The sequence below is a fragment of the Capra hircus genome, chromosome 12 (assembly GCF_001704415.2).
Source record: "Capra hircus breed San Clemente chromosome 12, ASM170441v1, whole genome shotgun sequence".
NCBI lineage: Eukaryota > Metazoa > Chordata > Mammalia > Artiodactyla > Bovidae > Capra > Capra hircus.
The window spans coordinates 53,208,468-53,223,841 of record NC_030819.1 but is presented as its reverse complement, the minus strand read 5'-3'; the positions used below and the strand labels follow the sequence as shown (position 1 = coordinate 53,223,841).

General features: G+C 44.2%; 1 protein-coding gene across 1 annotated transcript in view; it reads right to left on the bottom strand.

Annotated features, from left to right (window-relative positions):
* ATP8A2 (ATPase phospholipid transporting 8A2) overlaps window positions 1-15,374 on the bottom strand; it is a 465,925-nt gene that overhangs the window by 126,329 nt on the left and 324,222 nt on the right. The window contains exons 29-30 of the mRNA XM_018056568.1: window positions 10,085-10,207; window positions 8,039-8,117 (exon numbers count right to left, since the gene is read on the bottom strand). Coding sequence (XP_017912057.1) covers window positions 8,039-8,117; window positions 10,085-10,207 — 202 coding nt within the window. The remainder of the gene's footprint in view (window positions 1-8,038; window positions 8,118-10,084; window positions 10,208-15,374) is intronic.

Here is a 15,374-nt window from a genome sequence, read left to right as displayed (position 1 = left end):
CACCACCAACTCCTGAAGCTTGTTCAAACTCATGTCCACTGAGTCGGTAATGCCATCCAACCATCTCATCCTTTGTCGTCCCCTTCTCCTGCCTTCAATCTTTCCCAGGGTCTTTTCCAAGGAGTCAGTTCTCTGCATCAGGTGGCCAAAGTATTAGAGTTACAGCTTCAGCATCAGTCCTTCCAATGAATATTCAGGACTGATGTCCTTTCAGACTGACTGGTTTGATCTTGCAGTCCAAGGGACTCTCAAGAGTTTTCTCCAACACCACAGTTCAAAAGCACCAATTCTTCGGGACTCAGCTTTCTTTACAGTCCAACTCTCACATCCATACATGACTACTGGAAAAACCATAGCTTTGACTAGATGGACCTTTGTTAGCAAAGTAACGTCTCTGCTTTTTAATATGCTGTCTAGGTTGGTCATAGCTTTTCTTCCAAGGATCAAGTGTCTTAATTTCATGGCTGCAGTCACCATCTGCAGTGATTTTGGAGCCCAAGAAAATAAAGTCTGTCACTGTTCCCATTGTTTCCCCATCTATTTGCCATGAAGTGATGGGACTGGATGCCATGATCTTCATTTTTTGAAAGTTGAGTTTTAAGCCAGCCTTTTCACTCTCCTCTTTCACTTTCATCAAGAGGCTCTTTAGTTTTTCTTCACTTTCTGCCATAAGGGTGGTGTCATCTGCATATCTGAAGTTATTGATATTTCTCCCAGCAATCTTGATTCCAGCTTGTGCTTCACCCAGCCCAGCGTTTCTCATGGTGTACTCTGCATATAAGTTAAATAAGCAGGGTGACAATATACAGCCTTGATGTACTCCTTTCCTGATTTGGAACCAGTCTGTTGTTCCATGTCCAGTTCTCACTGTTGTTTCTTGACCTGCATATAGATTTCCCAGGAGGCAGGTCAGGTGGTCTGGTATTCCCATCTCTTTCAGAATTTTCCACAGTTTGTTATGATCTACACAGTCAAAGGCTTTGGTGTAGTCAATAAAGCAGATGCTTTTCTGGTATTCTCTTGCTTTTTCGATGATCCAATGGATGTTGGCAATTTGATCTCTGGTTCCTCTGCCTTTTCTAAATCCATCTTGAACATCTGGGAGTTCATGGTTTACATACTGTTGAAGCCTGACTTGGAGAATTTTGAGCATTACTTTGCTAGCGTGTGAGATGAGTGCAATTGTGTCGTAGTTTGAACACTATTTGTCACTGCCTTTCTTTGGGATTGGAATGAAAACTGACCTTTTCCAGGATCTAGGTGCCTAATACCAGGGCATCACAAATGCAGAAAATAGAAAACAGTGCCAATATACCATGTACAATATACTATTCCATTTGATGATGACACGAGGCAGAATAAGCCTTTATTGGGCTGAGCCCTTGATATTTGGGGGTTGTTTGTTGCAGCAGCTGTTCCTACCCTAATACACCTTGATTCAACTTCTTGACAGAGTTCTGAAGGTGAAGTCTAGGAACTCCAGCTCATACTTTTTACAGCATTACATCAAACCCAACTGTGTACAATACATGTGACACTGTCAGGTTACAGAAATTATCAACAGTGCAAAATAGAAATGGCTAATGACTCATACTTTGGGACATGGAAGAAGTCCAAGGTGTACAGTTTATTATTATCGTCTTGAGGAAATATTGGCTTCCTAGGCGGCTCAGTGGTAAAGAATTGGCCTGCCCTACAGGAGGTACAGGTTTGATCCCTGGGTTGGGAAGGTCCACTGGAGGAGGGCACGGCAACCCACTCCAATATTCTTGCCTGGAGAATCCCCATAGACAGAGGCGCTTGGCAGGCTACAGTGCACGGGGTCACACAGAGTTGGACACGACTAAAGCAACGTGGCACACACGCACGCACAGTCAGATAGACCAGGGAAGTTTTCATTAATGCAATATTGGATCCTTCCAGTTCTGCCCCCTTAGTAGCCCTCTAATCCATGCACCTCTCTGACTCTGTCACTACACAACCTAAGCAACAGCCAACCAGCTGTACACCAAAAATCGTTCTGGCCAGAGTAGTCACCTTGAAATTCATCAGCTACTTAGCTCTCTGCTTATAACCCATCAGTGGCTCCCGCTGAACTTATACTTCAAAAGGCTCACTAGTCCCCAAGACTGGGAAAGGTCTGATCTCTCGGTCCCCATCCTTTACCACCCCTAGGCAATCGATCTCACAGCCTTGCTCCTCAGTCTTCCACCCACACATGCCTTCTCGGACTCTGAATCACAGCCTCTTACCCATGCTATCCCCATAGCCTGAAACCTCTCCCTCCCTACTCTTCCCAGCTCTTTCCTCCCTTTGACTACGTAATACATCCTCAACGGGGCAGTCCTCAAACCAGGGGCCAGATGGGTGGTCCTTGGAATGCACACCATTTGACCTTGATTGTCCTCTCATTACACTTTCTGTTCAGTCCTGCTTTGTCCCGCGTGAGCTCCAACAGGGCAGGGAATCTGCCTACTGCTACTTGTACTACATCTGCCAAAAGGGACCTGGCACAAAGGACACAGTCACTTGTCTTTTTTTTTTTTAATGAATAAATAATTGATTTTAAGAAGATGCAATCTCAGAGAACAAGGGCAATCTAACCCCAGTTTAGCTTAATGTGAAACTTATGTGACATAAAAATAACCAAGTTTATAGTATCAGGTATAGGGTCATAAATAATTCAAGCTAAAATGACCCAGTACTGCCACAGGCAGAGAGAAGTACTCTACATCTCATTTTATACAGGTATACTATCATTTCAGTTTATAAAACGTGTCTCGTCTCACAGCAGCACATTTATTAGAAAATATAATGTAGCCTTCTCCAAAAATGTTCAGAGATCCTGCTGCTTAATTAGTGCCAATACAATAAGTATCTACATCACATTTCTTCTGGAAAGAAATGGGGATGGTTTCCAGAGTGTAGACAGGGAGGAATCAAGAATAAATCTTTTTGGGGGGCATTTTTCTCTGATGCTAAGTATACTCCTATCCCTTCCCTCTTAAATTCCATCAAGAAAAACAAAATCTGAAATTTTCCATTTTAAAAAATCAAAATGGATTTGCCAATAACCACATTCCACTTCAAGGAGGGTTGCTCAAATATGCATACTGGATACACCACTTGGAAGTCCAAGAGTGGCCCAACACCAAAGTCTTGGTGAATTTCAGTCCCTGCAAAGGTGACATCTCCGGTTTTAACCTAGAATCACGTTTAAGTTTGAAGGCTGGGAGCTGCAGACTGGCCATGGCCGTGAGCGTAAGGTTGTGATGGTTGGAAGAAATCTGATTTACTACAGAATTGCTGGAGTGGAAAAATGTATTTTGAAACTTGAAATGAATCATCACAAACTCCATCAGCCGAGCACTGCTTTGAAAATTCTATCCAAAACCACACAGAAATAAGCAAAGCAAAATTCTTGGACGCTTCTTAAGGAATGATTGACGGGCTAGCACCTCTCAGAAATGTTTCTGCCAACAATGATGCTGGAGGTGTCCAGCTCTGTCTGTACCCGAGCCTCTATGCTGGGGGTGACCAGCACTGTCTGTACCTAAGCCTCTCTCGAGGGAGCCTGGAGAAAATTTCCTGGTAAAATCTACCACATTGACAATGTAGCCCACAGAGCATGAAACACTGCAACCAAGCTGCTCTGTGGATCTCAGCCCCTAGTCGAGCAAAGGTCCTCAGGGCTGTGTGTAGCCCGTGGCTGACAGACAGCTTCCGGCAGGACTTGGGGCTGGAGTGGGGATGGGGGGCCCAAGGCACTATTCTGTGAGATCAGGGTCCCCGTGGTTTGAAGATGCCCTCGTTTGTCTCAGATTGGTGCCATTTTCCAACACTTCTTCGGGAGCAGGGTGAATGCCTCCTTCTAAGGAGTGGTTCAAAGTGTTAACAGGAGCTCATTGTTATTTAGGGCAATCAGCCCACGAACAAGTAATCAAATCAGCTGCCACATCCTGGTTCTTCTCAGACTTGCAAGCTTTTCGATTTCCTCCTCCACTAAAAAATTTAACACACAAAGACCCGTGCTCTTGCCAGACCTGATGCATTTCTCTGCACGGCTGTCTTGTCTTCCTCAGAGGCAAGTCCGGGGTGTAACTCTCCCACCCCAAACCTCTCCCTGGGAAAGGTCCCCATCTGAGTTTTAGTGATCTGACCCTCAACCTAACACCTCTATGCTACTGCCCTCTCGACTAGGGTGCTGCTGCAGATGCAGAGGGGATGCTGGAAATGTGTGCAGTCACGTTTTGATTCACAGCTGCACAAGGACGGGGCGGGGGGAAGGCGGTGGGGAGGGGGTTCACTGTCCACGGCCAGGGAAGCTCAGGGTCTGGAAGTGCTCACCAAAGGCTGAACAAGCTCCCGAGACCATCCCTGCACCTCCTTGGGAGCCACTGCCCGAGGACTCGCCCAGCTCTCAGGCAGCACAAGCCCTGTATGCTTGCGCTCCCTGTCAGGAATGCTTTTTCTCCCCTACTTTCCCTACACTGCCCCTGCCCCACCTGCTCACTCCCTGCTCCTTTTTTACTGCTTAATTCCTTGGAGAAGATGCTTCCTTGACCCACTAGACTAGGTTATGTCCCGATATTACAAGCTCCCCAGCAGCCTGTAGAGCACAGCACACTGGCCATTAAACAATTACATGCATAATTCCTGATCATCTAACATCTTCTTCCTGATCATCAGCTGACTTCACAGAAGCCCCCAGAGGGCAAGACAAGCTGCATTTTTTTAGTGTCCACCACGCCCTTGGCACCTGGCACATCACTGGTCTGCTATGATTCTGCTGAAGGACTTCTTCTCAAAACAAGTTCTCCCCTTGCTAAACACATCCCTAGTTCCAGGTTTAACCCTCCTTAAGCTCCCTGGAACAGCTGGAGACCTAACCAGGACTCCTGCTATCAGTTTTCCTTCTCCTATTGGCCTTACAAGATATGATGGTTTTAACTTCCCAAAATTGCTCTGCTTGCAACACTCAGCTCAATCTAAATGCTACTGACTGTTTAATGCTTCCAAATGGAGTCTTGGCTTCTTAACACTGCATTCCAAGCTCCCTGCAGGCCAGCTTTCACCCACCTTCTCCAATTCTTCTGCCTTCCTCCCTGTAAGGAATGAACTTCTCAAGCTCTCCGCAGCTGTCCTGAATCACCCCCTTCATTCAGCTCTTCCCTCCGACTCTCGCATCTTGCTCTGCCTAGACTTCCAGGCTAAGCCTACACGTTATCCCCTCCAACAAGCCATGAGTCATCCTAAATGAAAGACATCTCTCTCAGCCCCCTGTAATCTGAGAGCGCTTCCTCTGGATTTTACTTGAGTTACTTTCTGCCTGTACTAGAATTATCCACATCCCTTACCAGACTTCAAATGTTTTGACGGGAAGACCCACATTGCCACATTTACCCACCACCCTTAGACTCTATCACAGGGCCTTGGACATAAATATCACATCAAAGAATAAGGCTGAGGGACATTGTAATCATGTTTGTACTAATAGTGAGAATTTAGAAATGATTCCTACAATATTCATTCCATTTGTTAGAGGACATCAACTAGTGACCAAGAACACCAACAGCCTTCTGTTGTTCTTTGCCAAATAGACTTCACACTTGCTGTTCATTTCACCTTCAACAGTTTCAGTCAAAAGGTTACTGTTAATAATATAACCAAAAGAAAACCTCTATGCAGAAGGCTTAATAAATATGAAATAATGATGCTAACCATGAGGGCGATTAAAAAATAAAAAAAAGTCATCCTTTTGGTTGTTAGGCAAACTGCTAATCTGAACAAAGCATATAAGGTGAAAGTCACTCAGTTGTGTCTGATTCTTTGGACCTCATGGACTATACAGTCCATGGAATTCTCCAGGCCAGAATACTGGAGTGGGTAGCCTTTCCCTTCTCCAGGGGATCTTCCCAACCCAGGAATTGAACTGGGCTCTCCTGCATTGCAGGGGGATTCTTTACCAACTGAGCTACCAGGGAAGCCGTGTGATAGAAACTAACTTGAAATTTACCTGGTGACACCTCTTAGGTAAACTAGTAACTGTTGGGGATCTATCTTCTTTTAAATACAGACCACATTGGGAGAGTGGATGGATTTATGTGATGTGATCTAGGTAAACAATAGTGATCCCACCAAAGAATACAAGCCACCATCTCAAAGCATGTAATGGTGACTCAGGATCAGAAAACCACCTGATCAGTCGGGGCCACACTAGCTCCTTCTGAAGCGGGCAAGTAAAGGACAAAACTTTATGAGTCCAACTTCCAAAACTTCTGTGAGTCCATCTTGCAAAACTTTATGAGTCCATCTTGCAAAACTTCTATGAGTCCAAAGCAAGCACTGCGTATTTACAGAGTCCCTGTAGACATATGAGAGTGGTGGGCCTAGGTATAATACCCAGAGTCAGTACGAGTACAAGTCCCTTCCTTTGCACGAAAGGCTGGGCTTGGGGACCAGAGGACACGTTCCAAACCTGCTCTCGTGCTCAGCAGACAAATTGCCTCCCATCACCAGCCCAGCCTGATACAAAGACAGCCACTTTATCACCAAACTGCCAGAGCTTCTAATACAAAGCACAGTCAACACTCATATTTGTAAGCTCTTAATCACAAAATCATTTCAAAATATTGGGTTGGTCAAAAGGTTTGTTCAGGTTTTTCTGTATGATCTTATGAAAAAAATTAAAAGAACTCTTTGGCCAACCCAATAAATTAAAGGAAATGGCAACCCACTCCAGTAGTCCTGCTTGGGAAATCTCATGACAGAGGTGGCTGGTGGGCTACAGTCCATGGGGCTGCAAAGAGCCGGACATGACTGAAAGGACTAAATAACAGCAACACATAAAGATGAATCACAGGAAAGCGTCACCATTCGAAGAATGATTCATCTAGAATGCCCCTTTGGGGGTGAGGCTAGAAGCAAAAAATTTTACTTTCTGATTTAGAGACTTAGGCGTGGAGTAGGAAATGGCAACCCACTCCAGTAGTCTTGCCTGGGAAAATCCATGGACAGAGGAACTTGTCAGGCTACAGCCCATGGGTCGCAGAAAGTTAGACACGGCTGAGCACACACACAAGTAAGCAAGAGACTCAGGGACCCTTGAAAGAAAAGGGGGTCTGATGAAATAGAGAATAAGTCATAAGGTATATAACACCTTGGCTGTGCACGCATTTTCTCTAACAATCAATATTTGACAGGTTAAAGCACATCAGTGAGAATGAATGGTGTCCGTCTGAAGCACAAAACCCACTGACACAGAAACTTGGAAGAAGAAGCAAAGAAGCTCGGAAACTTTCTATCCTTTGGTTCTCTGAACAGTCAGAGGCCTTGTCTAGTCAACATTTGGGGTAACTTTCCCCATGGGTATTATTACGATTTCAGAGGGGTAATAGACTGACATTCTCGTAATACATTTTCATTTTTTGAGGCTAAAAGCTATGTCTCTTGTAAGAGGCCACATTCTGGATGCATTAATGAGAACAAGCACACCCTCCTCCAGCTCAGCGAAGGTTAAAAACAACTGGAATAGTCCGGCCTCCAACAGACTTTAAACATTTGCTTGAAAAGTGTACCTCAAGGAAAAGAGACTTTCAGAAGACAGGGTATAAAATTATACTCTCGTGAGATTTCAGTTATTTGGCATAGAGGTGCGTCAGGCTTGGAAAACGAAAGCCCAAGTAATGAACAGAAAATTTCAAACTCGAGGGCAAGAGGCATTGATGTTTCATTATAGTAAAGTGCTTTTCTTCAAGATTTTTGACTCAAACGGTTATTAAAAATAAAGTTTCAAATGCTTAGTATTTAAACTCTCCAGGCAACTGGAAAGAAAATGGGTTCTTAGAGCCAGAAGGGGTGAAACCTACAAGCTATAAAGCCGAGACTAGCTCTCATTAGATGTTACGTATGTTTTTCTTCTAAAATTTGTTCCTGTGATCTCTAGGCCTGTGGAACTGGGAAAAAAATCTGTGAACAACAGGCATGGAGGGGCTGCAAAGCTACTTGCTGAGAGTTGAATCACAAAGCCATTACCTACCATGCTCCAGCGCTTTCATGGGAAACCAGAAGAGGATGAGCGAATGGACCAAGGCATTGATGCAGTGACCCCAGAAAACCTAAGGGAAAACAGACCGAGGTTGTCAGGAACTGCCCACACTCTTGACCTCTGTGTGGCTCAACAAGCCCCTCACTGTCAGGGATGCAGGCAGCAATCCCAGCTCCAGAAGGCGGAAAAACCAATTTCCTCCTTTTTAGCTACAAATGAGCCAGCTGTCTCCAGATAATATTCCTCGAGTACAGAGACCTAAAGAGATATTCACATATACACAAGACAATATACAAGCTACCCACATCCGAAAAATAAATGACGATCCATTTCCTTTAGAACTGAAAAAAAACAACGACATTTTACCATCACTCAAAAAAAGGGGTCACAGTGGGACTGATGAGACTGGAACCATACTTTTGGAAAGCATTCAAAACACTTAACATGTGAATTCTCACACAGCACGCTCACTCTCTTGTTTGACCCCTGAAAATCCCTCCCATTTTCGGTTTTCAGGATTTAGATGAATACCATTCAGAGTTAAAGATTCTCTTTAACACTTGAAAGGTCAAACAACAGAACATTAGTTCTAAACCAGTAGTTTCTTCTCAATTACAGATTCATAAATGCATTTCAACCATGCCTTTAACCCTGAATGAAAGAATTACTAAAGCCAGTAAGAATTAAAGATTTTAAAATTTAAAAAATAAAAAAAATTTAAAAAAATGAAAATAAAGAAAAATTAAAAAAAAAAAAACTACACATCATACTAGGAACTGCCATATAGCTTGATCTTAACTAGTGACGGGACAACAGAAAATGACGAGAAATGATAAGACAATGAGATCTCCCTACTTTAATGCTCATGATTTCCCTATCTGTTCCCTGCCTTCTACATCCCCCGCCCCACATCTTCAAAATGCCTGTGGGTTGGTCTCCAAGCACCCTCATCTATGCTACCTTTCCAGTGGGTCCACTCCCTACCCCCACCTTATGCAGCCTTTGAATTCAAACTCTGTAAATCACAGATTTGATTCACATAAATGACGCTGAACAAAGAGACCATATTTCTCATGGACAGAGCCACAGTGCACAAGGACACAATCAGTCACTCCCATCTCCTTGTGTGTGGAACACACGAGATCCAGCAGGATCCCTCATATTTTTTCCAGATGTGGACACAGCTATCATGCTTTCCCGAACATGAGGTGGCTCTGAAGGAGGACTGTCACGACACCTGGCTCAGAACAAGGTCTTCAGAGACCGCTCTTTGCCCAGGACTCCCGGATCACCCTCTCTCAGGCCCCAGTGGTGGTCACGCAGGCTGGTCACACACTCAACCAGCACCTGCTGTCTTAGTTCCAGCCCCTGAAACCCCTCCTGCATAAACACTGGAGATAGAAACACGGCAAATGCAGGCATGTGGGCATCTCTGTCTCCAGCCCAGCTGGGCACCTGCCCTCCTCAGGGTGGGTCCTCACCGCTGCCCCCCAGACGTGGCTGGCCAGCCAGTGACCCACGAGACCCCTTGGCTACTCCTGATTGGAGGACCCTGAAACACCTAAGTCTGGTCCTGCTCAGCTCAGCCCTGGATCCCTACTCCTTGTCTGTCTAGATGTCTTCTCTTTACCGATTCTCCAGACTGAAAAACAACTGCCATGTCTGACTTGATTCTTGCGTACATCTCTGGCCAATTCCCCTCACTGGCTGAAGGAATATTTCCCTATCACTGAGAACCAGGCAGGGATGGAGCAAGGGCCGTGCCAGGCAACAGGGCTCGATGGGATGGGGGAGGATTGGACACACGGCCTCGGGGTGTAGGGGCCACTGGCCACGTGGCCATCAGGGGCACAGATAGGGAAGAAGGCTTTGTTAAACAGGAAGACCGGATGCTTCCTGCCTGATCAGGCAGCTCAGATTCCCTGGGTGTGCTATCCTGGGGGAGGTCTGGGGCCTCGCCTTCCTTCAAGGGCCCCCGCCAAGCATCGGCGGGGTCACCAGCCTTTCCGAGGGGTCCCATTTGCACACGTGGCTCACCTTGGTGTTGAAGCCCTCGGCGTTCTGGGTGATCTTGTAGAGCTGCGGGAACCTCAGCATGCTCTCCTGGCTGCAAGACCTCTCGAAGATGCCCAGTGTGAAGGGGGGCAGTGCCGTGAAAATCTGCAGAGATAACAGCAAGCTGTTAGCAGAGGCCCTTCTGATTCCTGCAGCCCCAGAGGTTCAGGTCGATGTGATGACGCCATAACTTCAGGTCAAGTCCAAAGCCTGGGTTCAGGGACTCCCTGGACACCCTCCCATCAGAGAAAATAAACGAAAGGTCATTTTGCACTATTGCCTAATCAGTATAAAATTGACACAGAACATTAAGACCAACATCCTAAAAATATGATTGGCTAAGAGCTCTGGTTCAAGGAACAACTGCCTTCCTTTGCAGATAAGCTGTGTCTTCGAACCCGATACAGTGGGCCCTGTGTGGTGTGGGGTGGCTTTCTGTGGGAGCTGAGACCCCATTTACCTTGATTTTATCTTCACTTTTCAGGAAGGACAGTGTCCGTCAACCACTTACTCAGTCATTTTACTGGGAATACATGATGGGTTAGATATTGTGAAAACCCCCAGGAAGGGAGAGACTTAAAAACAGAAGAAGGAAGAAGGCAAAGAAGCAGGCACCTGACCCCTTCGAACTCTGCCCACTGCAGAGGTGGGGACGCGGCAGCTGGCAACAGACATGGAACATACATACACAATAGCATGCTCTGCAAAGTCACTCCTGGGGAGGCGATGTAGGAAGCGGGGGAGTCAAGGAAGGATGCTTGCACCACAGAGCCTCTGGCCTGGAAGGTACTGTACCTGCAGAGTTTGGCAGGATGGCGAGGGGTGTGAATGGGAGGGGACAGAGGGCAGCAACCCCATGGAATGAGCACCGGCACAAAGCTCAAACACACACAGAGCATTTGGGGGGATCTTGAGGTCATCCTGGGTGGCCAGGGACACACACGAGACAAGGCTGGGATGGAGACAGAATGACCTCTGGATATGCTGAGCAGAGGGTGCTGACCTTTGCCTGTCCTCTATAGCACGTGACAGGCTTCTATCTGTGTTCTGGAAAGAGAGATCTGGGTGCTGAAGCAGAGGGCTGGAACAAGCATGTCATCCCAGGCCGGCAGATCTATGGGCCACCTCCTCCTCGGGTGTGAGCATGGGTTGCTCTCTGCTTGGCACGGACCAAATCCATACCCTGCAAGCGCGCCAAGCTCTGGGGGCCGTGAGAACTGAATGTGCATCTCGAGAGAGTGCTGAGGGCACATCAGTTCCCAGCAGCCTAGACGTCCGGCCAGGAGTCAGCCTGGCCTAAGCCTGCTGGGACAAAGCAGCCAGAGTGTGGTGGGGTGAGGCCCGGGAAACTGGCCGGCTCCACCTTCAGCCGGGAGCAGAGGAGATCAGCCCCGGGATGTCCATGTTCTAAAGACCTCAAGGAGAAAAAGATCTCAATGACAAACGCTACAGGAAGGTGCCCCACAGACATCTCAGAAGCGCTGTACACTCAGTGTATATATAAACTCACCCTCACTGTCAGGCTGAAGGAGCCATCTGCACATCATGTACACAGCCGGCTGTCTCTTCTTTTCCTTTTTTCACTTAACTTCCTTCTCCTACCTACTTCAAATCCCCTGGCCTTCTGTACCCCCAGGCTAACTACCTGCCAGATATCTCACCTGCACTGTAGTGCACACACACATACACACATCAGGGATCATTACTTGTTTTTCAGAAACAATCCATCATACACACTTTCTTCATTGTATTTTTCTCATTAAACAAAACACCATGGGAAGCCCCCAAGTTCCCAGGGTTTGACCCCAAAGCAGCCATTTTCATGCTCACATAATAATTCATACTATAAGTGGACCATATTTTTTCAACCATCACCTATGGATAGGCATTCATCTTGTTTCCAGTCCTCTGTTGCCATAACCATCGTGTAATAAACACCTAGAATATATTATAATATCTATCCTGTACCTTTTATTTCTCTGTGAAGGATTCCCAGAAGTAAGGCTGTGGGATTTTAAAAACCAAATACATTTTTAACTTCATAGGATGCTGCCTGGCTGCTTCCAGAAAAGGTCCCAATAGTTTCTCTCTCCTTTCAGGAAGGACACAACTTTCCCCTTCTTTCCTATCAGCAATTGCCTGTTATATTCTATTTAATACTCTCCACTCAGAAAAACTGAAGATATTCACTACTTCTAAAAATAAATATTCCCTGGACCACCAGTGAGTCTGACCATGTTTTCATGTATTTGCTGGATGTGAGGATTTGGAATTGTGCAGAACATCAGGTCCTTTGTCCATTTTCAATTCATGGTTTATCTGCTTTTCTAAGAGTTCTTGAACTCTGTCTTTCTATTATAAAATTTCCTCCAAATACACTTTTTGTCTACTGGCTTTCTTTATGGTTTCATTTGTCATATAAAATGCTTTCAATTTCTGTAAGATCAAGAATAGCTTCTCAACATGCAACTACATCAGGAGTTTCTTGCAGGATTTTTTATGATTTTACTTCTCAAATTTATGTCTCAATTTTTTTGAAACTAATGTATCTATGCTGGATAAGAAAGGAGTCTAATTTTGTTTTTTTTTTTTTCCCTATAAATAGCCAGTTTGAGAACACAATCCAAACTTTTTCACTACACTAAAATATCACCTTTGACATTTACTTATTATCTTATTATTTACTTATTATACTTATTTACTTATTATCTCACATATTACAGATCTACAAGCTAGAACTGGGATTTAGTGCTAAGCTCCCTGACTATCCGCCCAGTTCTCTCAGTACCGTGCTGATGAGGTTGTGGCAGCTTTACAGCATGGTTTGATGTTTAGATTAAGTCTACCCTCTGACTGTTCTTTTCTGAACATGCTTTGCATATTTACTCTTAGGCAGGCACCTGTTAATTCCATTTATATTTCAATATCATTTTATGCAATTCCCTTCCCCTACTTTCTCCCCCCCAAACAATCATCCATCGGGATTCTAATTGAAATCACATAAATTTACATACTAATTTTGGAAGGGTTGATACTATACCAAGTTTTTTATGATACTGTGTGAAAGTCCCTCAGTCGTGTCTGACTCTTTGTGACCCCATGGTCAGTCCATGGAATTCTCCAGGCCAGAATACTGGAGTGGGTAGCCTTTCCCTTCTCCAGGGGATCTTCCCAACCCAGGGATAGAACCCAGGTCTCCCACATTGCAGGCAGATTCTTTACCAGCTGAGCCACAAGGGAACTCTTCAGTATAAAAATTATTCCTATGAAATGTAGAGTTCTAATTGCTATTTTGAAAGGAATTATTATTCTCCTATTTCTAAATCTTACTTCTATGCTAAACAAAAATAGCTAGTGATTGCCAGGTCAGAAAAAGCTATTTGTTTTCATGTATTTATTATGAATCTAGTCACCTTATTAGATTTTCTTTTATAATTTTATCATTGTCTTATAGTTTCATAACTTATAATCAAAATCTTACAATTTTATAATTTTCTTATAATTCTATCATTTCTTTACTGGTATGTTTCGGGCATTTTAGATGTACAGTCATATGAACATATTTACACAGCCATTTTTGGTTCATATATTTGTATAAGCACAGAAATATTTCACTTTTTCCTAGTATTTGTAATAGCTATTTAATTTTCTTGGCAGTTGCTGAAAATTCCCAAACAATGCTGAATTATATAGCGATGACAGGAATCCCTGACTAATTTCTTATTTAAAATGAAACAGTTTTAGGATTTTACCATTTATGGTAGTATGGTACTAGTTTTTCATAAATAGTATGCATTATAGCCGATTGACTTCTTTCTTTACTATATTACTTAGATTCCTTATTTTGGGACTGGCAGTTGGATTGACTCAACATCTACTGATGGGATCACATTTTTCTTCTTTATTTGGCTGATACAGTGATATTTAGAAAGTTTTTTAAAGTTCTGAATCACCTACATTTCTGAAATAAACCAATTATCTGTCAAATATTTTATCCTTTTGATACACTGTTGAACTCTATTTGCTGACACCTTATTTATAATTGTACATTTCTGTTCATAAGTGAAGCTGAGATCAGTTTTCTTCAAATTGTGCTGGCTTGATAAAATTAAGTCAGATACATTTCTTTGTTGTTAAAAAGTTATCTCTTCACAAAAAAGTGGATAAAATGGAACTGAAATCCATTTGATCATGGTAGCTTTTGTCACTGGTGGCTTCTTTGGTCTCATTCTACCCATAAAATAAAATGATGTAGAAATCTGACTATGGATATAATTAACATCTAATAGGATAGCACTGATCCATGACTTCAGGATACAGAGGAATCTGAAGTTAGTTTCAGAGCTATTTAATTCAACGCTGTGAGAATTAAATTGGGAAACAGTAACTTGCTGCTTTAGCTGGTTTGGCGAATCAAATATCAAGAGTTAAGTACTGAAGAAGGAAAATCAATATTGCTTGAAGAAAATGGGAAGAGAGACCCCAGCCCAGAAAAGCGGTCACTAGCATTGTCTCAGATGTCACTAACTGCCTCTTGCCCTGGGTATCTGTGGAGCAACCTGGAGGGGAAGGAAATACTCAACAGAAAAGTACTGACAAAGTTAAAATATGAGCTGGTAAGGGCTTCCCTGGTGGCTCAGTGGTAAAGAATCTGCCTGCAATGCAGGAGCCAAAGGAGACCCAGGTTTGATCCCTGGGTTGGGAAGATCCCCGGAGGAGGGCATGGCAACCCACTCCAGTATTCTTGCTTGGAGAATCCCACGGACAGAAGAGCCTGACGGGCTATACCCCAAAGGGTCGCAAAGAGTCGGACACGACCATAGCGACTTAGCACGTGTGTACACATAGATTAGACAGCAGTGTTGTAGCCATGTTAAACTTCATGACTTTGATCATCATACTGTGATTACATAAGAGAACTGTCTTACCAGCTATGCATTTAAGGATAAAGCAGAAGGGACATGATGTCTTTAAAAAAATTTTTTTTCTAGTAAATCGCGTATTTGTTGTTTATTTGGCTGCCCTGGGTCTTAGTTGCAGCATGTGCAATCTAGTTCCCTGACCAGGGATTGAACCCGGGCCTCCTGCATTGGAAGAGCAGAGTCTTGGCCACTGCACCAGCATGGAAGTCCCAGGGACATAATGTCTTAACTGATTCCCAATTGGCTCAGAAATACACGTGTTGCAGTATGTGCACGTGTTTGACTATATGTGCATGTGTGAGTGTCTTGAGAGAGAATGCAAGTGGGGGCAAAATGCTAATAACAGACAG